The sequence below is a fragment of the Nothoprocta perdicaria genome, unplaced genomic scaffold, assembly GCF_003342845.1.
Source record: "Nothoprocta perdicaria isolate Ctin4 unplaced genomic scaffold, notPer1 scaffold_22, whole genome shotgun sequence".
In the NCBI taxonomy this organism is placed as follows: Eukaryota; Metazoa; Chordata; class Aves; order Tinamiformes; family Tinamidae; genus Nothoprocta; species Nothoprocta perdicaria.
Genome location: NW_020455415.1, coordinates 1078793 through 1106741, shown reverse-complemented (window position 1 = coordinate 1106741; position 27949 = coordinate 1078793). Strand labels below are relative to the sequence as shown.

The following is a 27949-nucleotide window of genomic DNA, read 5'->3' as shown; positions in this document are numbered from 1 at the left end:
AACCCCCCCAAAACATTGAAATAAGCTTCATCTATAAACAGATTTACAAGACTAACAACTACAGAAGCTAGAGGAACACTACAATTTGTTTCTGTGATGCAGTTATTTTGTAAAGCTTCAAATCAACTGTATTTACAACTTTTGCTGCTTTTACATTTATAAAAATATTTATTTAATCCATAACATTATTGTTTTCAAAAACTATTTCCAGACTTTTTTTTTTTCTCAGATATAAATTCTAATTGGATTTCAGTTATATAGCAGATGAAAGATTTAAACAGAAACATTTTCTTTAAAATTAAAACAAGGAGTTAAAACTAATTTTTACAGTGTAGGCACCATTGAAAATAATTGTCCTTGGCATATCTAACCACCATCTCTCACAAGTGTCCTTTATATAAAAACGATGTAATGGCAACATTTGACTAAAAATGCAATATTTACTTGCACACCATTACTTTCTCAATATTTGGCAGATATATTTCAGATTCTTTAAAATGACTTTTGTGCAAAAACAAAATGTGCAGGTCTGAACCATAAAATAAACACACCCAGCCTTTATCAAAAATAAATTTACACCAACAGTTCCACAGCTAAGTACTGAAAAAACAATCAAAACTTCAGCATAATATACATACTGGGTTGAAAAAGGAAAACAAACCAAAACAAAAAACAGAAAAAGAAGATATTACCCATCTAGCAGTACCATAAATATATAACTGAAAGCAACTTTATAGTCTTACCTACTTTTTATGAGGAAATAAAGAAAAAAAATCACTCCGTACTGCACAGTACTACCTTTTCGTGAAAGAATATCTATAACTCAGTTATTTGCATATTAACTGGTAAATACATATCTTAAAATACACTTTCAGAAAATTATAAACAAATTATGTTGATGCACTGTATTTAATGTACTTAAGAACAAAAACGTGTATAAATATCTTACAGGAGAAACAACACCACCACACAGAACGCTGGTGTTACGCTTATACCTGCTTGTGAGGTATGTATCATGCGACGCTCGGCTTCTCTGGCTCCCTTCCACCCAGGCATGTATACTCAGAGGAAAAAAATTAAATTAAATTGGACTTCAGTTTTTGTCCATTATTGCCAAAAGCCCCACCCCCTCAACTGTATTGCTTTAATTTTCCTACCATGATGAATAAGATTGAGTTACTACCTAAAACCTGCGCTAAAAGGTAACCTATGTACTGTACATCAGGATACTCCTGTTGCTACATATCACCTGCAAACTAGTGACATATTGCTCTCAAATATATGTAATCATAGAGCTGCCTAAAATACTGTACCAATTTAGAATTAGAGTAGATACTGTTGCAGGTTTATTTCCCAGGGCATGATAACTCTATGCTGGTTGAAGCAGGTGCTACAGCAATACCTTTGCCACTACGTTACATGTTTTGAATACGCTTGTGAAAAAGCTATTTTCTCTGAAGCTTGTTAGTGATTTACAAAAGTTTAACTCAGGAATACAAAAGACCTGTACATCCCTGTGCACAGGCGCAAAAGAGCCTCAAAACATACTGTACTTRCACTTCCTAGTAACTAAAGTAATGGTTATTTCTAAAAGCAAAACTGCACCTCAACATTTATCCGGTTAAACAGGTGAAACTACAATATTAAAAGTTGTTCTTTACAAAATAATTTCCTGAAAATATAAAACCATGTGCACTGCCACAAAATAGTTGAGTAGGTTCTTTCAAATCCTCAATCACCATCAATATGTTGCAAAGATCCAAAAGGCACAAGGAGCTCATGAGCTAAGCACTGCCAAGCTTGAAGTAGTTTGGTGGGTTTCACTGGGTCCATACGAAACAGCAGTCAATTACGTGAAGTTTCTTAGGATGAGTCATTAACAGAAAATCTACAAATAAAACAGAAATTTTATTCCATTTTCACTTTGCAACCACCACATAGTAGTCAGTCCAATGATCAGAGACAAAGTGCAGATTCTCTTACTCCCTTACTTGCTATAAATATATTTGAGATAAAASTGCAGGCTAAATTAAAAGCTGCAAACTCTAACTATAATACCATTGCAGCACTAAATGAACATAAAAAAAGAGACTGATACAATTTTAGTCAAAGCAACCAGAAGCACTCCATATGAGCAACAGAGCAAAAGTTTAACTTCCTGCTTCTAACAGATCTGTCCCTTATCACAGAATTCCACTCAAGTTTTCCTAATATACACAGTATCTAAAATTCAGTCAATCTTTCTTGAATATAGGCATTAAATTTTAAGCTTTTATTTTAGAATAAAGATTTTTGGTTGTTTTAAATGCATACAAAAGTCCTTAACTTACTTCTGAAATTTCTCCATAAGTTTCTTCACCATTTTATCTGTGATCCCTGGACATGTTGCTTCTGCCATATTGATACTTTTCTCAAGTTCCTCGATCGCTTTTTTTCTGCTAGCATCATTTGTGTCTTGCTGTTTAAGCTGAATAACAGATAAAGTTTACAACAGATAAAGTTTACAAAGTGTAATTGGTTTTGCCATACTTTCAAAAGGTCTTTTAAATTAAAGCTTACCTCAGCAAACACAGGGGTGATTATCATTGTTAAACAACTCAGGGTTTTAACAAGCTCTTGATCCTAAAAATGAGCAAATGCAGGTTATTTTACTATACTGTTGTAGAGTGTATAAATTATACTTTACATAGCATGGACAACTTTGAAAGTCATGTCACACATTGTCACAGTTCTATTCTGATCAATATCATATGAACATTTMACATTCAACCTTTAAGAAACAGATAATTTATTACTATATGGTATCTTCTGCAACCGAGGCTGACGTTATCACTAACGAGCTCTGTGACGACTTACAAAAAGGTAATCAGCTCTTAGGAAGTAATTATTAGCATTTATGAATACGTCACAATGGCTTCAAAACTAGCACTTTAAAGAACAAGTTTTCAGATCATACATACCGTCCCATTCTGCAGCTTCTTTGCATCTGGTTTCTTTCGAACTGTAGTAAAACTCCACTCGGGATGAGAGTTATTTTCTTTGTTACTTGATTCCCTGAAGGAAAAGGACACCATTTACATAACACTAGCCACAACAGCATGCTAAGCAGCACAGGTAACCCAAATACATATTAAACCTACGTGGATAAGTTCAGCACACCTTAAAGTAAAGAGTGCACTGAATCTAACTGAACTTCAGAGAGAAGACAAACCCTAGAGATTAAGTCAAAGCCTGATSAAAGCAAATACATCTAGTCTACTCATAAAGCTTTCCTTCTCCCATGGTTTCCCACTTAAAAGTTATCTGATATCCAGAAAAATGAGAGACTTGGAGAACAGATGCTGTTCCACATGSCATATCTTCACACACCTTGGTCTTGCTCTGCAATGTTTTCAATAGTGTTGCATTTTGGTTTAACCACTAACCTGAGACTAGGGAACACCCAGTACTTAAACAGAACTGAAATTGAGTTTGAGGAGAAGTTTAAACAAGTAATGAGTGCATAGCCTGATTTATGCATCAGTCTCTAGGTTCAGAAAAAGAGTTCCCTTTGAAAGGTCAACGCTGATGCAAAACATACTGAGTAAAGACAGTTACGTAGGAGAGGAGTGAATGAGATACGTAAACTGCAATGCCAGTAACACTTAAAGATAACAGACAAATAACTACACAAACCCAGGCTACACTGTGAAAATGAACTTACGAATCAGAGCCATCGGAATCGGATTCATCGCTACTGTGCCCCTCTGCCTTCCACCTCTTAAACCTGTCTATGAGTTCTGTCAGATATGAAGTTTTCTTGGCATTTTTCATTATGAATTTGTGCTTCAGAAGTTCTTTTGCAGTGGGGCGCTGTAAGAAACATTAGAAATATTTATCTTCATGGTAACATGCTCTGATTTTGTATGATAGCTATGGAGATTTAGTATAACTGACTCCCAGATCTTAATTTGTACAGCATTAGGAATTCAGTTCAAGCAGGAAGAAAAGCCAGCAGTAATCCACATTTACAAGTGCTCTAAAAATATGATYGAGTTGCACAGAGACTATACTGCGTATTCTTCTGCATTAGAAAGTACACACCCAGGAAGATGACTAATCAAAATTCKCCGATGCAACATTTCCTTGTAGAGCAGACAGTAAAAGTTCTGCTGAACATTCAAGATTCTTCAGCCTTCTCTCTTCTTATATGAGCCCAAGTTAGCCTGCTCCTTAGGAAGTTGTCTCTGACATTATCATTTCTTTGKTCACCCACCCCCTTGCTTTTATTATTTTAAACTGAAGAAAGCAGGATGGGAAGACATGCATTAAAAAAGCGTTTATATCACTTTCAGTGGAAAGTATAGTCTTTAAAATCGTTTGAATTGAGTATGATGGGCTAGAATGAGAAGGAACAAAAACAGCTGCTCTCAAAAGCACATACATAAATAAATTAAAAATAAAACCCCACCTACACACAGACATTTTATCTACTCACAAATGTTGGGTCCTTATTCAGGCATGCATCGATGAATTCTTTGAAAGGTTTACTGAACTCTCCTAACAAAGTTGGAGGATTGTTTTTAGGAATGAGAAACAGAACTCTCATCGGATGCATATCCGAGTTGGGTGGCTCCCCTTTGGCTAGTTCAATGGCAGTGATGCCCAACGACCAGATGTCAGCCTGAGAAAGGGAAAAGATAATTTTAGTAAAAAACTAAGCACTACCATGACAAAGCATTTAGCAACTAAAAGCTTTCTATATACACACTACAACCTTAATGTTAGTATAAGCGGATGATGGATAAATTTTTTTTTTAATAGCCCTATAGTAGTCTTTAGTAACTCTGGCAAATGTATACATCACCTCCAGTTCTACAGTGCTAAATGTGTACCTGAAGACATGTTTTTGGAAAAAGCCTCAGAAATGTTTCTCTTGCCAGAAACTTTTTCCACATAAAAAAACTGAAGAGAATTGCCATGAATTTCCTAAGTGCAGTTCAGTTCTGTTTAGACATCAAAACTGCATACTGCTATTGAACTACACAAGCACTTCAGTATTCAACCTTGTTCTTACACCTTACTCTGTAAAGAAACAGGGGGGGTCTTCAACCAAATCTAGCAGATGATCACTCAATTTCTTTCCCAGCAGACTCCTTAAGGAATTTAGCCAAGAAGTGATCAACAACGATTATTAAACCTGCAATACCAAATTCCTAAAAGGTCTGAACCCCAGTTTTACTGKGCAAGTGTCTGCATAGTTGAGACTGCATGGCACAGAAGTCTTAACCCAAAGCTGCCGGTATATTAGGCAAGAGTTACAAACTGYATCTCACCACTGTTAGAGAATCACAGAAAGGCTGAGGCTGGAAGGGATCTCTGGAGATMATCTAGTTCAACCTCTCTGGCTCAAGTCAGGGCACCCAGAGCACGTGGCACAGGGTGGCATCCAGGCAGGTTTGGAAGACCTCCAAATCACTCTTTACCCTCAACCTAATCCTGCTCAGTAGATATTCAGGGGAATACACAGCAGGGACACTTACAGTTTGTCTCTATGTGCCTTCTACATATCACAATACTGCTTAAGATAAATGTTACCAATACATAAATCAATTCAAAAACAATTAAAACAGGGAAAAAAAAAAAAAAAAAACAAACAGCAGTACTCTGGAGTGGGTCTACATGTTTGTTTCCTTTCTGAGATAAACTGATGGAATTCCATAAACTGATGGAAAGAGAGAGTTGAATTGAGCAAAAATACACTCAAAAGCAGTAGGAGGACAACAAGAGGGAATAAACAGGGAGGTGAAGGCACCAGGGTGGGGCTCCTGTTCTCAGGAAAAACCATGTTTAGACAGACCCTGAGAACAGACATCTGGATGGTAYTGACAGAAATAACCTTGCTACTATGAAGGGACAGCAATGGTTCTCAAATACTGCAGGAAATGTCCTAAACAAGGTCCATGCTTTCCTTCCGATTACATGACTCACAACAACCTTACCTTTTTCAATAGTATTTCACAAAGAGATTGAAAAAGTTTAGGAAAAGTATAAAGCAAATTAAGGGCATTTCTTTGTAACTTCTAAGACATTCAATAATCTAAGAGATTCAATAATTTTATCRCTCATAACTTGCCCTTTAAACCTCCATTTATCCTCAATAGTACTCCCCCTTTTCACCCTCGGCCCTGCTCCTGGCAAGAGGAAGTCCAGGAGGCCAGCTTAAAGCACCTAGATACTTTTAATTTTTATGACAAAGACCTTGCTCTTTGAAAATGGGGAGAACAGAACAAAATTTCAGCTGCCATCTTAGCTTTAAACAAGTTGATTACTTCTGGTGAGAATTTTAACACTGTTTGAATTTAAATGGGAAACACTGAATGAAATTCAAAAAAAAAATCCATAGCACTTAGAGCATCCAGTGAGTTTCCCTGAAAGAATGATAACTTAAAGGTACCGAATTTATGCAATTGTAGCATAAAAACAATCCAATCAGACTTTCCATGTTCATATTCAGAACTCTGAAATCCATTTCATCAGTACTCAGAGCTAAAAAGACAAAACAGACAAGGCTACAGATACAAAGGGAAGACCTTCTATTAGTACACTTACTTTGGAGTCATAGGCTGACTGCTGGATAACTTCAGGTGCCATCCAAAACGGAGTTCCTACAAAGGTATTCCTCTTGATTTGCGTATCTGTCAGCTGCCCAGCAACTCCAAAGTCAGCAAGTTTAACATCTCCTTGTTCTGATAACAAGACATTGGCAGCTGCCGCAGGAAAATAATACAATACTTAGAATATGGCTCCTATGATTTTACAACTTTAAAAAGATAGAAATTATACAGAAAGTGCCATGCACCTTTTATATCCCTGTGGATTTTCTTCTCGGAGTGCAGGTAGTCAAGACCTTTCAAGATTTCCTTCAGCATGGTAGCAATCTGGAACTCATCAAATGGGCCAGCCCGCAGCTTTAGAGAAAGCACATGTTAATTCAAATTTAAACTTGAAATCTAACCTAACAAAACCAAGAGAAGTCATAAACATGAATATTCAATATCCTCCAAGAAATAAGGGTTAAATCATCTTTAAGTCTCCTATATTGAAAATATACTGAAAAAGGTTTAGTATTCTTTTTCTTATGTACACAAATACACACTCCCCTCACCTCTGAATCCATATGAAAAGTTAATGAACTTTCCAAGAAGTTCTAGTTTGCCAAAGCCTGCACATAGAATTTTGCCTTTTAGATTAAATAAGTTACGAAATCCAAGTTTATTTCAAAATAAATCAAACTATTCACGGTATGTGTTCACAGCTTAACAATCTATTTTTTTTTCATGTTACAATATACTGGATTCCATGTTTGTTTTTCATTTACAACAGAACACACTACTGCAAAGCAACTTGTATGGACTAAGTGTAAAGTCAGTCAGCATAGGAAGCTATCTAAATAAAAGAGAAACAACTAAGGTGAGTAATTCTGCTAAAAAGCAAACAAAGCAAAAATACAGCAGTGAAAGAGAAAGAACACCAGGGTGCTATCAAGACAAAAAGGTTTTATCCTCCTAAAGGAGGACTGAAACCACGGAATATTACTCAAAGCTGTGTTTACAGTCTTCTGTGGAACATTAGAAATAATTTATTCTTTGTTAACATTTTGATAGTTATCTCACAGCCACGTCCCCCAAAAGACTAAGCTCCAAAGCTACAAGCTACCATATGCTTTGCACAAGGACTATGCCTTTGCACTGCTGCAGCTCAGCCAAAGCAGTGAAATTTCACATGAAAAAAATGTTAGAACAAATTAGTGAAGTTAAACAATCAATGCAGACAAGATCTCTGTTAGCAACTGTAACATCAAGAGGATTCTCTAATACTGAAGACACTGTATTTTTACTCCAAAGTAACATAGACAAAGCCCAAGTTATATTATCTTACAGGAAAGGGCGAGTCTAAGCTTTACAGTCAAGGCGGAGCTGTACTGAAACTGAGGGGAAACCACATCCAGGTTCAGTGGACTGTGCCTTTTTTTCCCCCTTTATTTATTAAGTTACATCCTTTATGAATGCCTCATTATATTAAGAAAAAGGCACTTTCATGTTTAACTGTAAATATCTGAAAATGGAAAAGCCAACACCTTTTCAGCCAGTTAAAATTCGCTGTACTCTGTGAGCACACACAACATTCATTCTTGAAACCCAGTCCCAAAGGAAACATTTGAATTTAGGCTAATGAATATGCTACTCTTTAGGGGGTTGGGAAGGTACATGGCAAGAACACTACTTCTCCTCATAGTAAAAAATCTCAGTTTGCTTCCCTTGGACTGAAAATTAATGGACACATCCTAGCGCTTAGAAGACAAACAGCAAAACCAAATTAATATCAGTTTTACAACTGGAACTCAAAAGGCAAAAATTCATATACTTACAAGGTCTAAAGCTGATCCTCCACCCAAATATTCCATTATTATCCATAGCTTTGTGCCCTGTAAAGAGAGGCATTAGTTGTTAGAAGGACAAGTGTGTCCTGAAAATAATCGAACAAAACAAAAACATCAACCCTAAAGACTACCAGAATATAGCTAGGAGAACAGAATTGCAGAGCCCCATTAATCATTGGGTTGTATCTAATTACTGCTTTAAAGTAAATTAGTTTTTTCCTAAGACTGTAGTTGCAATGAGATACAGACAATTAATTTCAGCTGAGATGCATTCTTAATACACATGTGTAATAAAATTCATAGAAATTTACAAAATTAGATCAGCTCACARTTAAGTAAATAAAATTATCCTATGATTTTCTCAAATGAAACTTTCCTGTTACACCAAACTGTGGTCTTAACTCATATCCTTGCCTGAGCAAAGCTATTCAGCAGACCTTAAGATTCCTTAAATAAGGAGGGGAAAGAAAAAAAAGCGAAATACAAAATAAAAATAAGATGAAACTTCTCCTCAAAGGGAATAGAACTATAAAATAAAAATGGATGTAGCTGTTAAATGCCTCTTCATCTATAAGGTAATGGAGCAAGTGTGTATCCAGCACCCTCAAGCTCCAACTTGGCTTGTCAGATTCGGCAAAAATTGAAATTTCAGAGTCCCTCAATGTCTTACGTCTACCAAAAACATGCCTGCTACCATTGGGGCAGCTTCAACTTTGAGACACAAGCAGCACACGACACCATCTGGGAGAAGCTGCATTACTGTATCGAGGAAAAAATCCTGCCCTTTTCCTAAGCCTTCAGACTAGAGGTTCCAAATTGGTCACTTAAAGGTTGAAGATAAGAACACCACAAGTAATTAAAAAGATTTAAAGATCACACTGGAAAGTGCATATTCCTTTATGTTATTTGAACCTTCATTCCTACTTGGAAAAAGGGCAGAGGAATGCCAAGAGTTTCTGCTTTCATTGCTGAGATCCCAGCTATACTGCTGAACACTAGAATTGACAAAATCTTCTAACGCTGATTTCTAGATGCTGACTTTGCCCTGCATGTGCAGCTGAAAATAGTGACTGATTCATATAAATAAAACAGAAAGATCTGGTAGCAATATTGCTGTTTCCAAAGGGGAGTCTTCTCTGTTCACTTCCCACAATCTCCTCACATTTCAGAGTAAGATATCTGGATTTAAACCTACGGACTACTACTCCATGAAGCATGCAAGAAGTTACTTCCTGGGAAATAAAACACAACAATAAAGATCAGTCATTAAAACCAAACCAGCACTGGCAAAGTCACATTTACTGGTTAAGTCTCCTGCAAATAATTTACTAGTGCTCGTCCCTTGTAACAGTGCACAGCTTATGGCAGAACTACTTTTTCAAGCCTTTTCCATACTGCAGGCTATGCACTATATTCTGCCTTATTTCTTTTCCCGGCTAGTAAAAGAAATCCGAAGGAAACCCAACAAGCAAATAAAGGTGCAGTTTTTGAGGGCACCACATCCAATTATCTCAACAAAGTGAACTCTGTTGGATTTATACTGAATTTAAGAAACACGCCATTTACGAGGGCCTATTCCAGTATTATGAGATCAGCAGGGAAGGGCTGGCTAATTTTAGCAGGTTTTTATAAAGCTCAACTTTGCCAGCTGAGAAAACCTGCAAGAAACTCTCGTTTAAGGCAAACATTGTGGTTACCAGGCATGTTTGGAAGATTTGACTATTACTTGAAAACAGTATAGGGTGAACATGAATAAGTACTGTGTTCCTGTAATATAACATCTCAAAGAAATTGCTATCATCCAGTGTTACTGGGTGTGTGTATTTGCTAGCTAACAAGTAGAACCCTTTTTTCCTAGCTATTTTAGGTCRGCTAAGTATAAATAGGCAGTGCAGAACACAACCAGTATCTTTGCATGTTCTCAAAGCTCTTCTGCATAAACTGCTGTTTAATTTTGATAGTTTTCAGATGTTACTATAGGAGTTATCCATGASGAGTTATCCTCAAGCTTGGTTTATTTACGAGAAAAAAAGAGCAAGCCGAGAGTGCTGTAATAGTTAAGGGATGAAAATTCAATTTCTAGACCAAAAGCTATACAGCACAAACAGGAAAATAGACAGGATGTTTTAGTCTCCAAGAGACCATCTCTCAATTGAATCAACCTGGAAAAATACAGCCCAGGTATAGAATCACAGAATCCTTAAGGTTGAAAGAGAGCATCTAGTCCAACCCCCTGCACACACAGGGTCACCTAAAGCATGGCACAGGCTGCATCCAAGCGGGTTTTGAAGATCTCCGGAGAAGCTGACTCTCTAACCTCCCTGGGCAGCCTGTTCCAGGGCTCTGTCACCCTTGCTGTTAAGAATTTTTTCCTTAAGTTCCTGTGGAACTTTTGGTGCTTCAGTTTGTGGCCATTTCCTCTAGTCCTGTCGGTGGCCACCACCACCTCACTCCCTCCCTTGAGGAACTCATAGACATTCATCAGATCCCCCTCAGCCTTGCTCCAGGCCCCTGATCATCCTCATAGKCCTGTGCTGGACTCTCTCTGGTAGTTCCACATCCCTCTTGTGCTGTGTCCTGCTCTGGGCTCCCCAGTATGCCCGATGTGGCCTATCCAGGGCTGAGTAGAAGGGGGACCTATCAAACCTCACAGATTTGCATCACCAAAATGCATCAGAACTAGGTTAACTTTTAATACTCTTAAMCTCTTTCCTACATGATCTTGTAAGAGTACAAGACTGACATCTTAACAAGTCATTAAGCTTAAGGAAAAACTAATTTCAGCAATTCTAATTTAAGTCACACTGCTACACGTTAGCAGTTTGTGCAGTGCCCTCTACAGTCAGAGTTTTATTCACATACTAAGCTACAATATTATTTCCTGTATTAACTCAAATTGAAGTGCCATGCTGAATCTCAAGACAGAATTAAGATGCTGACTTATCACCAACATAAACAAGATCTACACTAGGATTTAAATTCATTTATGTCTACAGAAGTGTCATTAATACGGCTGTAAGCTTGTAATTATATAAGCATTAGTGAGCAACATGATATAAAAGTAAGACCTTTAACTACTGCTGTAAGGTAGAATACTTTGTAAAAACTGAAAGTGGCTGAAAATGATAAAATTTACTTAATACTGAAGAGCAAAAGTTATGATAGAAGATCTGCAGTAACTGTTCAATGAGATGAACTGAACAACATATAAAAAAAGAGAAGCAAACATCGTTTTAGTCACAATTACTTCTTTCATCCTTACTGCAAAACCATTTCCATCAGAAACTGCCACTTGAAAGTAAAAGCCATTCAATTTTATAGATTTCACTAGCAGCAGGTTGCAAATATCATTTAATGACCAAAACCAGATCTGGATGTTCAACTGAAATGAATCAGCAAGTACTTGAGGCAACGTGAAGTGCATCTGCACTGATGGTTTGCTCTGGTCTAGCCAGGGCAATCCCATTTCTTCTTGATTTAGACAATACACAACTCCAAATTTCTAACATCCTTCCTAGAGCTTCAGAGAAAAACCATAGGGATGATTAGTGTATTTTAGAAAGCTGTTTCTATTCCACAAACATGATCTGGAAGAAGGTAGACTGGTTTGATTCCTTATCTTCTAACAGTCTAAAAGATGCCTTCATGTTCATACCTTTCACTAGCCAAAACCCAGACATATTATCTTTTTTTTTCCCCCCAGCATTAGGGAGCTCAGTCATCTACAACAAAGAAGGATGTGAAAAGAAAGAAAAAATCCCACTGATCTTTTTACATTTTTAAATACCTTCTAGTTATGCTCTTTCTAGCTACCACTTTAAAAGTTGTTTCTAGAAATAGTCTCAGKATCTTTTATATACAGAACTAATTAATCACCAGCAGACCTACCTGACTTTTTAATCCATTGCCTGTTGCCTAGAATGCAACAAGATGTCTTATTGTTTGGATTGTGGTGCCACAGTAATGCCTTTAGTCTTAATTATATAAAGTCACTTGCTGCACAACAGTACAGATTTCACTGTTTCCAAGACATGCCTACAGTATGCAGCAAAATTCCTGAAGGAAATACTGCAGCTCCTTACGATCAACAGGCTGACAACTACTCTCAGAGTAATAGCTGATAGAAAATTAAAAGCTAGAGCAATAAAACGTAGTCAGAAGAAACCCTGGAAATATCTGTAATTAACTAAAATGAAGGCATAATAAAAGATACTTTGCACAATTAACAAAGCCAATATACTCTTTCCCAAGTGATCTCCAGCTACAAGGTCTAGTATTAGTTCCCAGGGCTAAATCAAGCCTTAAAAAAAAAAGCCATGTAAGCTACTTAGAGCCATTTTATTTATTTTTAATTAAAGAACTAAAAGTAATTCTTTTATTTTTGTGGATATTTTCATTTATTTACTTGGGGAACAGCAGCAGTAGAATTACCTATCATGCTACTCAGGAATGAAAAAAACATTCCAGTAAACCAAAACTTTCTTTTTTTTCCTCTGAGAAATTTCTTGAAGGAACCAGACAACAGTCAAACTTCCACAAAAACCTTCCCACACTTCAGAGATGTTTTCTTCCCCTACGAACATTAGAAGTGTGAAAAGTAAACAAGGGACCAGCATTAATATTTCAGAATTTATCAAGATAGATTAGAAATAGAAAGAACTCAGTTGTTAGGAATGTAATATGACATTAACATATTCCTACACTTGCCAAGATTTTTTAAAAATTAAAAAAAAACCCTTTTTGGCTTCAGCACATATATTGCTAGAATAAAAAATACTTTTCTCAACAAATTTAATCCATCGCTTATCAAGCTTTTTCAGCCTAACAAATCAGAAGCCCCCCAAATAGGTTATTTCACAACTGTCAATGTTTAATCCTGAAATTCAGAGCTATGTACATGTAAAAGCACTTTCCAAAAGTTACCTGTACCTATTTGTGCTACAGGGAAAACGTTTGGTCTTCTACAGCTCAAAGTTAAAAATAGGGATATCCAGGAAGGTAACATTAGGACTTTGTTCATCACAGATAAGCAAAGAACTGTGAAAATGACTGATCACATTTGGGTCTGTGATACCACTGCTCCTACCTGTATGTTAAAGAGATGGAACTGCTGAAACGTCTCAAAAAAATTCAAATAAATAAAACCTCTGGATATTTAAGATAGCAGTAACTATGGTTAACACTTCACTATTTTAAAAATGTATCCATTAAAAACATATAAAATTTTGCAAACTGAAAAGACTTACTCCACATTGTGGACTTTTGTAGGGTGGTTTTTTTTTTTTTTTTTTAAATTGTGTCTTGGATAATATTTTACAGTTATTACATAACTTTGCTAATGTCAGTTTTACTTTGTCTCAGGCCTATTATGCTGCATAATTACAAACACAATCCCACACAACACAGGGTATCTTTCCATATCAGAGAAAAGCTTCTGCTACTATAGCTGTAAACACTGTTTTTCTAACATGGAAGTATCACCGGATTAGACTGGGTACTGTAGGGAAGAAAGAGATGAGAAAAGACAACTCCAAAAGCAAGGACAAGAACAATTCCCATACAACTTGCTTACTTGCTTCATTCTGCAGCCATTTTGTGCTATTTTCAGCTTCAAAGATCATGCAGCAAAAGCAGCAAATCAAAGTGGGAAAAATAAATTCAAATTCAAGAACAACTGAGCAACATCCTGATAGCAAGTTTTGAGAAATATAAGTTACCTTTAAATATGATCCGTAGTATTTTGTTACATAAGGACTATCACACTGACTTAAAACAGTTATTTCTTGCTGAATATCTTCTATTTCATCTTCTGCTTCCTCAAGGTCTATGATTTTTATAGCAACCACTTGCTGCGTCCGATTATCGATTCCTTTAAAGACTTCACCGAATGAGCCTTTCCCAATGCGCTCCAGTTTTGTGAATAGCTCTTCTGGGTCTGCTCTGTGGTTCTAGAAAAAGGGAAGAAAAAAAAGCACGTAAGTTACTTGCTTATTTCCAAATTATTATCCAAATTATTAGTTCTTACTGCTTCTCAAGAAGCAGATCATCCAGATTTACCGTCATCATTAGAAGGCTTSTATCAGATAAGATTATTTCCTGTACACTAAGTTCTATCCAGCTATTAGTTCCAGAATATATATTATGCAATTATGTCAAGGGTAAATCAGTCTTAAAACAAAGTCAGGTATAAACCTTATTTTATTCCCCTATAAAAAAGCCCTCTGCAAGGAAAGAATTGGACTTCTCTTGATACTGATTCTACCTGCACAGTAACAGGGGAATGCACCCACTGGCAGAGAAGCACCATCATCATTACCCATTTGCATCATTAAGGCAAGAAAAAAAGCCTGACTTCCTACCTGGCCCAGGGCCCTGGGCAGAAAAAAAAGCATCAGATCAAGATATACAGCATGGAGCTAGTTATGAGAAGGCTGCACTACCCTGTATGTACTGGCAGCCTACAACCAAGTACATAGAGACTCTGATAAGATCAGGCATGTTCAGAACAACTCGAGAGCCAAGTGAAAGTAGAGCAAAAGGGCCTGGGAGATGTTCAAAGAGGGAATCAGACAGCTGGAGCAGAGTAATAACACAGGAGCACTGACCAGAATTGGCTGGTATCACCTAAGCACGCCTTAGAAGTGGGAGTAGAGCACTGCTGAGAACACCTCACAGAAAGTCTTTCCAGGATAAATTACCATGCAAAGGTTTTAAATTGCTCAGCTGCATCCATTTGTCAGGAGAAAAAGGAAAAAAAGGCAAACAATTTCTCATTTACCCTTCAAGCTAAAGCATGCTAGGAATGCTCCCCATCCAAAAATCATAGCATCCGACAGACACAAATGACCTGATGAAGAGTTTAAGTATACAAAACTTCAGAGCACAGTAAGAAAGTCTGCAAAGAGCTGTTTTTGAGAGGCCAGAGAGATATGCCAACAAAAAGGCCTACGCTTTGGAGAAAAAAACTAGGCATATTATCTTCTTCTGAAAAACACAACAGGATTTTGAGAAGAGCTGCAGTTGATAATTTGCTACTGCTGCAAGCCAGACAACTCAATACACAGCCTAGAACAAGATGCATCTCACCAGTCCCCAAATCACTCTGCTTTAAAGGCAGTATTTGAAAACACACATATAAAAGTGCATTGGGATCATTTTTTCTCCTGTCCTAAAACTTGACACTCACTGCTCTGAATAAATGTATATGTAAAAGATGATAAATATATATTAAATAAGAAAAAATAGTGTCAGTCTGAAGGGAAAGCAGCATCCAACTCAAAGAATATCTTGCATAAGAAGCCTCTAGAAATAATAAGTAAAATGCCCATGTGGTATATTAAAAAGCTTAAAGATTTTTCAGTTACAAAAGATCTTGACACTCTTGCAAATGGATGCGAAATCTTATTCATTATTCATCAGTTCATTATTACCCGAGTCCATTCAAAAAGGGAAGATCCCACCCCCTTCTTTACCTCTTATTATCTCTCCCTCCCTCACACTAGAACAAGCATTTATTTAAGAATATGATGACATGAATCAGGGACAGATGTAACTAAGAGTTAACAGATGATTTGTCAGGTTCTGGAAAAGTTCATCTGGAAAAGGTCACTGCTAAAGACAGTCACTTATGCAAGTACAAGAGGAGCAAGCACGAAGCACTAAGATTCATGCTGATATGAAACAACAATGCAGTTACTTTTATAAATATACAAAAAATGAGGAAGTTATGGAGCTAAGTAGTGCCAAGTTCTTTGCCAGTAAAGCATAGAAAAYACCCATGCAAATCCCTTCAGAAATAAAATTAAGCCCCTCTTCCTCCCTAGCCCCCCAGAAAAAAACATTTGTTTTCATCTCTTAGTAGACGCATCCATGATCCACAGAAGGACTTGAAAGGTAAACACCACAAATCAAAACAAGACATTTTAGAGTTCAAAGACGATTAGCAAATCTTCCTCAATACCCTAAAATAATCTTATTCATAAATATAAGTTTCATCCTGACAGAGTGATGTCAGGGCAACACCAGCCTTCTGYGCAGCCCACGAAGTCCATCGCTGCAGCAGCCCTGCACAACCGCTCAGCTCCCCTCTCCTCTTCTGGAACCCAAGCACATGTTTAACAGCAAGGACAGGGTGACAGGCTCATGGAACAGGCTAGCAGGGACCTCAGAAGGTCACCTAGTCCAACTTCGTGCTCAGAGCCCCCAGCTAAAAACCTCTACAGCAAAACAGCTTTTGCCAAAGTACCTGCATTTAGTTACACCACGTCGACTGCCAGAACAGGTTAGTCATGAGCATTTTCTCTTCATTTTGATAAAAATAGCTATGCAGCAATGCTCTGGCTATATTCTGCTATAAGACTTCCCAGTTGGCTCACCTTCCTATCCATGACCCCTTTCCTTTACCCGTTTTCCAAGTTCTGCATTCTTCCTTTGAAATTAAATTAAAGCACACCTGATATCTAACTTCCAAGATTATACAGATATCTAATGACATGCACCATATTACAAGAAACAATTTAGTAATTTTAAACTGTATTTTAATAAACACTCAAATACACACAAATAATAGACAGGAGACAATCTCAGCATAACATCTTGATTAATATGCAGGTTAGATAGATGTGAATGCTTCAGGATCTGCCAGAGCAGGAGAGCTCTCAAGCTATCATCGCTTACAGAACTGGATCTTCTTCTAAGAAGGTTCATTAATGAATTTCATTAAAGGGTGCTGCATAYAAATGGATGAAAAACAGAAGCTTCAAAGTATCTCAGAGACCACGTTAATACCCTGTATCTAATGAAACAAAACCCARGATCCTCTAGGTTCCCTAAGGCAAATAATTTAACAGTCTCATGGGACTCCTTTTAAGTAGTCTGTGAATGGGAGAACATACATTCTGTTGTTCTAACAATATTTCTAAAGCCCGTCCCAGAAATGCTGTTACATTATCTGGATTTTCAAGTGTCTCCTGGGCTTCATTTAAAACAGCAGATCCCTTAAAACTGTGGAAGCAAATATTACAGTATAGCTCACCTACGCTGAGTCATTACTTAAATGCACAGTGAAGAAAAAAAGAAAAAGAAGGCATTTATGAAAGATTTCAAAAGACTTCCAGAAAGTTTGGCAAGAGGAGACCAGAGTATCTACTCATACATGTTTTTAAAATATCTGGTACAATAGCACTCTAAGATATCTCTGGAAGCTATCTGTGTATTTTAACGACACTTATACAAGGAATTACTCACTAAAATAACCTTATCTTTACAGAAAGAGAGAAGCAAAATATGAACTTTAAGGAAAAGAGCTACCTTACAGAAAGATCAAGGAAAGGAAGGAGATTATGTTGCAGCAAAACTTAATGTAAAAATCTCTAGTTTACAGTGAAGCCTCACAGTTATATTAGCATGAAGGCAGTGCTGATAGGCTCCTGATCTCTCATTTTAGAATTTATGACAATTACGCTGCTAAAACCACCATGAACTGAACCATTTTAAGTCCTACTGTGCAAATTACAGCTGACAGCAAAATTAGAAAGTGAATATGAGACTGCATATTCAAGATATCATTTGCTGTCCTCATAACAAACACTTTGGTTCAAGAAATAGAGACACTTAGTCCGTTTCTTTTACTGACTTTCAAAAGTTAACCAAGAAAATCTATTCTCAACATTTATCTGACTCTTAACAAAATACTGTGTCTGGGTTGAGCGCACATCAAAATCCTATTACAAGTAAATTGACCCTTTCACGAACATTYATCTATTCTTAGACAATGTATTACGTCTGTATTTCACTTCTGTTCAAATCCAAGAGAACTGAAATTAGAAGGAAGCAAGATTGTTAAGACTGGTAAAGGAATGAAACATTTTAAAGAAAAGTCTTCATCAACAGATATAGTAAAAGAACCTTGGTCGAGTTTCTTTCCAAACCTTATAAGCATATATTTCCACATATTGTAATTACATATCACATTACCATATATATTACATATGCTCCCATACTTTATCTGCATATGAAATATATTTTACTTCTTTAAGATAGAGAAACCACATAAAGATTGACTTTTTATTCCTGATTGATTTCCTCTCTCCCTACCCCAAAATAATTTTAAAAACATATTAAAACACATTAATACTACTCATACAAACGGCGCCACAGACTTCTGTAAGTATCATTTAAATAGTCTGAAGTCAATGAATGCACAGGTGTAAATCCATTATCACTTATAAAAAAAAATCAGAAAAAAAATAACCTAGATGGCCACTCAAAACAGAGTGAAACACATCAGTACTCCAACGTAGTCTTTTTCAAGATTTAAACAACAGGATATTAGATATTTTACTAGATTTATTAGAACTGTGTAATACCTAAGAGAAGAATGATTCTGACCACCAAACTATATAGTTTCACAGAATACCAAAGCTTTGCAATATTAAGTTTTTCTGCATAAGAGGGAACAAAAGTTAGGTTTGAGATCTGCTCTCCTTAAATGGGACCTGGACCTACATTACACAGCTGAGGAAGTGCCTCCCTCCTCTGAGGGGGCCAACTGGACATTCTCAGTGAGAACCTGAAGAGCTTTATAAAAACAAAACAACCAACCACAAAAAGCAAATGAAAAAATAAAATAATAAAAAGTAGAAAAAACATGCCTTTGTTTTTACCTAGTCAGCTACTAATTATAGAGGCCAGCTGCTTGAAAATTCTTACCACTATCAAAGTCTTAAAATCAACTTTCCTTAAAAATCTGAGAACAGGCAAGAATGTGCATTCTCAACTGTATTCTCAAAACATTTCTGAGCTGAGGCAGATGCATGCTGTCAACTGCATATTGTGCTGAAAATGGAAACAACCAAGCTCACTTCCTCTATTTTCAGCTATTCTTTCACTTTTGTAACAAAGAGGCTTAGGGTACAGCATAAATAACCAAAAAGCAAAATAAACACACTTTCCAAAGGTTGGTCTTTACACTTGCACTGGCAAATAATAAACAAAAATAACTCCCATTTAACTTCCATTCTGTAGCCATTCCTTTAATCCTACCCATCCAGCACCTTCAAAAATAAAATTAAAAWAATAATAATAATAAAAAACACTAACACACACTCACTCCACTGCATACACCTGCATATTCTTCAGCTTGTTCCCATCTCCAAAGACCATGGTCTCCAAAAGAGCCAAAAGGATTAAGAAAGGTGGACTAAGGGGTACAAATTATGCATCTTTACTTTGATAAAAATGCAAGTGACTGGAAACTGTTTAGCTAAGATGATGTCACTTGACCAAGGAAGATGTCAGGTGTGGAAGTTAACTACATATTTCTATATTGTAAAATGCTTAAACCTTTATTACCAAGTTCCACAAACTGATCTTTCAAAAGAAATTCCCTCTCTTTGGCTGTGAATGAGTCAAATGAGTGTTGAATAGATAATTAACACACCTCAATGACCTGCCTGTACAACTGAATTTGAAGACAAAGGACCACTGCAATTTCGCAGTGCTGAAGAATACTTATAATCTCTCCATTTAAAAATCTGGTCTTTTTAAAGACAGTAAAAGCCACTTCTAATAGGAAAACAGAAAAGTAACCATTTATGGGCTGGGAGCTATTTTAGCAGTATACCTTTCTCTTCAACCACGTTATCGTACGCAAGCAAACTTTTTTTTTTTTTAATTTTCACCACACCCATTTAAAGAAACAACTCCATCAAACCTCTGACAGTAATAAACTAAATCATCGTGGCATTTGTGCCATTTTTCTGAGTATTTAGAGGGCCAGTATCTGCAACTAAATGGCAACTGCTATATGAGTTTTGCAGATGAACTCACTGCTCTAATCCAGAAGCTATGCTGGCATTCTTKTCTGTGCAAGTTAGAACCCGATACACAGATTTCCTACAAGTATGATTAAACTAGTACTATAATCCAGGTAGAATAAAAGTAACAAAATCAGCTTTCTAGTTTGCCAGTTGATGAACTAGGAAGCAACAGCAAARCCTGTTTAACACTCATTTAGATATATCTTTCTTAAATCTCTTTATTGAAGTAGTCACTACTTATTTTCAGGGTAAACAAAATTAAAGCATGCCAGSAAAACATTGGCTGAAAAATAACAGCCTCAAAACATGACACACGGTGAAGAGCTTTACTGGAAGAAACTATCCAAGAATAGTCACTGMCTATGATGGAACTCAAATTGAATCCCACAGTTACAGGATATTAGACCATTCCTTTAGCAAGGACCATTTTGAGAAGGAGTTAAAACACATCAGTCTGCTCAGAGTCTGTATTTCCATCCTCTCCCTGAGGCTAAAGACCAGCAGCAGCCTCAAAACTGTAGTCTGCTTGGGCTAGACCTTAGTGGTCATAGGAGTCACACTGGACTGGAAGCTACAACACACAAGGAAAAGCAAATAAACAATGCCCCCCTGCACACAGATAAAGACAAYTCACAGTGACCTGCAAAGAAAGCACGGCACTAATCCTGCTGACACCAACTTGCCCTTTTCAGGATACTACCTTTTCAATTACTTTGAAGCTCATTAGCTCTTTTAAAGCATTAAAAATGAATCCCATTTACATAAAAGGGGTGGGGGGGGAAGAGAGAAACATCCTAATAAAGAAACAAATAGTAATTAAAAAAACCTCAGGTTCTTTAGGCCAGAATAAAGTTGTGCAGGGAGGTATAAGTGCTCTTGCTGTGAGGCTGCAGGATTACCCCTTCCTGAGCGAAGATCTTGTTGTGATCTTCCTGCCAGGCTGTCCTCCCATCCTCTACAGGTCAGGTCTGTCCTGTCCTAAGCTGCCAACCCTGCAGTTACAAGGCTCATCTCTCCCTCTTTAGATTGCTCCATATACTTGTAGACTGACTTACAACAGTAGAAATTCGGAATATTTTGTTCAGAGTTTTATGTTTAGGGACTTCATAACAAAGGTGCACAGTGCTTTGACCATTTATTCTGTGTTCAGCTGCCCTCTACCAGCACAGAGGTCTGCACTGAAATCCAACTTGCCATTTACCTGCTGCCCTATGGGTTCCTCCAACACCCACCCACCAGGACTTTTCAATGTGCAGGACATACAGCAATACCCAGCAGAAAGCAAAGCCTGCAAAAGACAGGGAAATAAATCTAAATGTTYTTCAGGATCTAACAGACAGTTCTTGAATCCTGGTTCATAACTGACTCCCTCCTCCCACAGACGAATTGGGAAACATAGAGAACTAGTGTTTCTCATTCCTTCTTCCCCTGGCATGCACAGAATTCCTGCAGATCCAAGGTAGTTCACGCCATGAAGCTTTTCCAGGTATGCCTCCTCAATCAAGACCATTCAGATCTAACACTTGGCAAGGCAAACTTGGCTTCACACTTCTAAGAGCCAGCTATGCRGTTCTTCAAAGCTTTTTCCACTAAGAGACATATGCTAAAGCCACAATTTTCTCAGCTACGGAGATAACAAACTCACAACATATCTCTGCAAAACTACATGCACAAAACAGGAGAGAAGACAAGACCAACAAGCTACTTCTATCTCATCTGTCCCTCTATTAATAGTTTCTCRGATTGAGTTCTTTTTGCCCTATTTATTTAGGCTGCAATCCCTCTGGCAGAACGAATTCCTCTGAATCTCAAGGAGATGGAGACAGTTCTCATGAGATTAAAGCCTTTCCTGCACAGCTGAAGGGTGTGCTTGGTGATCCTCATGAAATCAGCAGAATAGACTTGCTCTTAAAAAAACTACACCAGAAACTGCCCCCAGAAGTTCCAACACAAAAACAATCAACAGACTGTAACTGCAAGTTAAAAACATCTAAATACTCAGGCRGTATTATGGCAATATTCTGATTTTCGACGACTAGAGGTTAGAAAGAAATATTCAGATTTGTAACAGTGGCTTCTTTCATGACACTGTTTATTTTTGCAGAGGCAACATACATATTGCTGCTAAATACAGGGTTCCAAAAAAAACTCCATACAGAAGAGCTTCAAAACCAACCTTGTTCTATTACCCCCTGCACACCCCCAAACAACATTCCTGAACTCTGCAAAAGTCTGTCAATTATTAAGCTCAGTCCTTAAGGAGAACAAATGAAGAAAAAAGTCTCTTATCACTTCATGGTCAGTGACTTTTCAATCTCAAGATACCACTGAAGAGCAAGAGAGTAGTGTTTTTACCAGCAGTTTGACAATTCATCCTTTCACTTTCAGAGAAGGATTAAAAACAAAGGACGTGGAAATATTTTCAGGACATGGAAAACAATGAAAACTGAGGGCAATACGCTTGCCTGTCCTTACCAAGATGCTTCAGGGATCTCACATGACAAGTGTGCCTGCAGACATACTCAGTCTCTTTTTTTTTTTTTTTTTTTTTAATGGAGTGCCACAAAGTTTCTACATATAAAGAACAAATTCTCCTCCGAAAGAAGTAAAAAGGAGAGGAGAAAAAACAGACCTTTCTACAGGACCCATAAAAGATGACAGTCAGGCACTGGAGTTTAAAGAGGAGAAAAAAGAAATCTTTTCAATGCTAAATTCAACAGAATAACCACTGTAGAATAAATTAAATGTGATATAGTCATAAAAGTAGAAAATCTGGTTCCAGATGTGATGTTTTCATCTTTTCTAGGGAAATTATGCCCTGCCTAAAACTGATACAATATGATGGTACAGAACAACACAGGAATCAAGGTGAAAAAAGATAAGTTTGCTTTTATGTACTCTCTACAGCTTCTGCAGATTTGCCTCTGAATTCCAGGTCAGCACACTTAACAAGYGTGTATAAAGCCATAAAATCTGAAGAAAAAAAAAATGCCAGGAAAACACTGCTATGTATTTTTTCTTGTCTCAGCCTGATGATGAAAGTGTCTGCTTAACTGCAATTGGTTACAGCTTATGCAGTTCCAGGGTAGCAGACGCTTCCCAGGGCACTCTCTATCCTCCTCCTTTGGTAATAGTGGGACAGCAAGAGCCTGACGGAGCCCTACTTTTCCTTGTCATTGGAATAACTTATCACAATGCACAAGACGGAAGAGACAAGTTCAGCTATAGCCTGAGCTGAGTTAGCAGCCTCCCGTTCAGCAGGATACAGTTTGTACGTCACGCACAACCGGAGAGGGGCTACTGAAACGTGGAATTCCACAAATAGTTTAGCATGATTCTGCTTCAAATAGCAAAGAGATGTGTTGTGTAAAGGTCTTAAAATACTACGCTCCTGCAGTCTGCCTGCAGTGTAGCTCAAAGCACGAATTAAGGGACTGAAATTAGATGAAGTATTCACCACCAAAACACTGGAGTCCATTCTAGACCACTCACAAGAAATCCCAGTTGCTTCAAGTAAGTTGCATTTCTAAATAATGAAAATATAAAGCCCTTTCAGGCTCACTGCAGAACCATCTGGATGCAGCTCAGTTCTAAGGAGAATACATTAACAGATCCTTGAATAGATCTTTCTTCAAAGTTTTATGTTCTGCTAATGCCTTCTCTTTAAACATTTAAGTGCTTGAAACAACAGACTGCTTGCTCTTAATCGGAAGTCGTATTCTTGCAACTACAGTACAATCTGACCCTTTCAGACCAGCTTTAGGCACTATGCATAAAGCACCATTTCTGCAGATACACTGGCATAAGAGGAAAACTATTTTTTGTCTATTACTGACTGGCTTTCAAGTATCAAAATCATTTCCCCTGTTAAACTGCATCCTATCCATTTCTGAGATGAAGTCTAACATAACCAAAAATTAAACGTTATTTTTCTTCCACCTTTCTATACCCAATCCAATAACTCTAAGTTCACTGATCTGCCTCGGAGCATCCCTCAGCATGAGGCTCTCTAGCAGCCAGGCTGTTCAATCAGCAGCTCTCCAAAGCCACCCTGTTAACTGGCAGCACAGAGGGCAAAGCTCACCTTTCCATCCAAGTGTGCGTTTAATCAAGCAGTCCTTAAATTGTGAATCACAGTGGTGATAGGTCACATGTTTCTAGCTGCTCTAGAGGAAGTTAGGCTCTTCATTACAAGACAGCCTGAATGCCAGTAAAAGCAGATGGAGATCAGGTCTAAACAACCTTGCTGCACTTAAGACTGCTGCCATACAGGATCAGGAGATATCAACAAAGCCATGAGAAAAAGAAAATGTTTAGATGAGTAGGACAGCAGAGATGCGCAGAGAAACAAAGCCACAGATGAGGTTCCAAAGACACGCATACGGACAGGAAGAGACACGTGTGACCAAAAAAAAAAAAAAAAAAAAGAGACATTTCCATCAACTAAATGAGTATTTCACAGATTCAGATTTTGTACAACAATTCAGAGTGGGAAAAGTTTACACATAAGAACTCTACCAGATATAAATATTTTTCTTGAGTGATGTTCCATTGCTGAGTTTAAGGACTTGTTCAAAACTTTAGGATGCTGACAGACAGCAAAACTTCCTCACTCCTCACCCTAGAAAGGTTAATTATTGCTTATTTATAAGCTTATGTATGAGAGGCTGCAAAGTCCAGTTTGAGGAAGTTTCAGAACAATGTATGAGAATAACATAAGCTTATCAGAACAAACACCAATCTGAAATGACTGACATAACTACTTTAAACCTTCTGATCTTTTGGAAAAAGAGAGAAACACAGGATCACAGGATTCCACAGAAAATGCCCAACACCTTCTCTTCAGTTGTGCTAACACATTTTCAGCACAGTCGCTTGATTGGTGAAAGATAATGGGAGACTAATCCCTTTCTTGCAAGCCATATCTAGAAACTCTTCACATCAGTTAAACTAGATTCCTTCAAGATGGAGCCAGTGGACCAGATCGTTGTGATATCTCAAAATTTCCCAGAAAAAGAACTATTTTGGATACCTTTATCCCATTAGAAAAAGAAACAAAGTTACATGATGATGATTTTACACTAAAAAAAACTCCAAGCAGACTTTGAAACTCATGGCAAACTGTGCTTCATGCAATCAGAACACCTGAGTTGTATTCAGATAGACCATCAATATTTCATTTTTCCTTCTAATCTTGGATTCTATATAAAATGCCACCATTTGTGGTATAATATTCAGCTTTAGAGCACTAATAGAGTTACCAAGTATCTTGGATTTTATTGAATAGGCCAAATTTCACAGATGGGTAAGTTACAACCCTATAATTACAATAAATAGAACCTTCCTCCCCCCAAAAAAAGTGAGAAAAACGTCTTTAGAAAATCAACTGCAGAGGCAAGAAAGTGTAAGGAATAAAATATGGTTCTGTTAGGGACACGTGACAGGTTAAATACAACACAGTCACTATGCAAACAACTGATTCTGTAACCACTCATAATGGCAACAGGTAACATTACCCCTGGGTCTTCCACTATTGATGGGGTACTGCGAGTCACAGTCCGAGATCATCAAAACAACTCTGTGACCTTCCATTGTTTTCTTTGTTTGAATTTGGTTTTTTTTAAGGGAATCTGATTCTTCATTAGACGAAAGGTCTTAAAATAGTCAAAAGAGCTTCTGTAATACCCCAGTGACAAACTGGCAAAGTTTTCCTTTTGCACTGGCTATGGGAATTATGTAATAAGTTATTTCTGTACTTCTGATCATTATACAAAAAAAAAAAATTAAGTGGGATAGAAAAAAATACAGGACTAGACTATAACTGGAAACCTCAAACCTGTAATGCATTCTCTGGCAAATTCCATTTCCAACTGTTACATTCAGTGAAATGCTTCTCTCAATACAGGCTACAAAACAAGGAGTTTGAGACTACAGGCACTTTCCCAGAGCGCTAGTTTTAATAAAGCTACTTGATCTTCTTCCATCACACAAGAACCTGTTTATTCCTTCTCCAATTAATCACCCCACACATTTATTTTAACCCGGAGCATAAGCAGGGACACTTTTATAAATCACTCACACAATCCTGGCTGAGTAGTTCAAATAGGTTAAAAACAGAAGAAGCAACTCCTTCACTTCAGACTAACAGCCTCTTCCAGAATATATGTATTTTTAAGCTATATTATGTCTCTTCTTACAGAGCTAGCAGAATAATTCTGCAAAAAAATTCAGCATCTTCATATTATAATAAATTTCAGGATTTTTGTGTTAGTCTTCATTAAAAAAACTCACCAAGGGAAAACAGATCTTAATTCTATGCAGCTGTACATATGTAACGGTTAAAAAAAAGTGTTTTAAACCTACAAACATTTCTTCTTAAGAGGTCTGGGTTAAACTAAAAACAATAACTGTGGAATTAACTGTGTCATTATATAAATTTTATTGGTTTAACAGTGGAAAACACCACTTCAAATAATTTCAAGGTCTTTTGTGATGACAGGCAGCTAAGAATAGGACAGCAATACTAAGACGACAGGAAAATAAGGAACTGATCAACTTGAATTTTGAAATAAATTTTTCAAATAGGAGAATGCCATATATATATATATATATATAAACAAAAGGGGTTCAGCAAAACTTCTGACATCTTATCAGGAATATATCAATTCATATATCAATTCTACACTTCCTGGAACAGATGATGGTATTTGACTATAAGCAACTTCGCCCTTCTGTTCTGAAACCCTCCTGAGTTGTTATCTGTACCTACCTCACCTATACAGAAATCTATCATAAAGGCTTCTATGTTGCCAAAACTAGAGAAAAAAATAAAATAAAAACTTGGATATACAGTCACAACTATCCCACGAGTGAAGGGAAAGCTGGAAACACTGACCAGGTCACCCTCCTCTGCCAAACAAAAAGATTATCAACACCGAAATGAGCTTGGTCTTTAGCTCCTTCAGGTTCAATAAGGATCTCGGACCAAACTTAGGCTGGGTTCAGAGGAATGAGCAGTAAAGCGTCATATTCCAACTTTCATTAAAAAATGATTTTTTCCTAAAAATATCAGTTATATAAGGGGTTTTGTTTTTCCCTTTTTAAAGAAAGGAAGGCAAACAGCACCTGCGGAGCCTCCGTGGGTCTCCCTGCCAGCCCGGGGGGCGGCGGGGCCGTCGTGGGCCACGGAGGCTGCCAGGCCGGGCCCGCGGGCCTCACCTGGCGCCTGCCCGGGCCGGGCCCCGCGCGAGGCCGCCGGGCCGCGCTCCCCTGCGCGCTGCGGGGGCCGGGGAGGCTCCCACGGGCTGCGGCTCGGAACAAAGCGGGGAAGGGGGCAGCGCGGCTGGGGAGCCCCGTGGCGGCGCCTCCGCAGGGGGGAGGCCTCTCCGCCGGGCCGGACCGGGCCGGGCCGGGCCCCGCCGCGGCCTCGGCGCCGCTTCCGGAGCCGCTTCAGGGCCCGGCGCCTCCATTTTGGGCCGTCGGCGGCGCGCGGCTCGGCTCACCTGCATGCCGGGCACTTGCACCGCCACCGGCGAGTGGGCCATGGCGCGCTGCGGCGGCCGGGCGCCGCCCGCTGCTCCCCTCGCGCGGCCTCGCGGCTCCTCCTCGCCTCGGCGGTGACAAACAGCGGCGGGGCCTGGAAGGACAAAGCGGCGGGGAGGCGGCTTCAGCGCGGGCCGCGCTGCCTCCTTCCCTCCCCGCGCGGCCC

At 38.1% G+C, this 27949-nt stretch overlaps 1 protein-coding gene across 1 annotated transcript; it reads right to left on the bottom strand.

Annotated features, from left to right (window-relative positions):
- Nucleotides 1-265: 265 nt before the first annotated feature.
- Nucleotides 266-27816, bottom strand: STK26 (serine/threonine kinase 26). The gene is made up of 11 exons (XM_026038960.1): nucleotides 27744-27816; nucleotides 14140-14370; nucleotides 8411-8467; nucleotides 6842-6950; nucleotides 6592-6749; nucleotides 4478-4663; nucleotides 3704-3852; nucleotides 2961-3054; nucleotides 2560-2622; nucleotides 2331-2467; nucleotides 266-1888 (listed from the first exon to the last, which is right to left on the bottom strand). The coding sequence occupies exons 1-11, from the start codon at nucleotides 27783-27785 to the stop codon at nucleotides 1864-1866; spliced, it is 1251 nt and encodes a 416-aa protein (XP_025894745.1). The 5' UTR covers nucleotides 27786-27816; the 3' UTR covers nucleotides 266-1863.
- Between the last annotated feature and the right edge of the window lie 133 nt (nucleotides 27817-27949).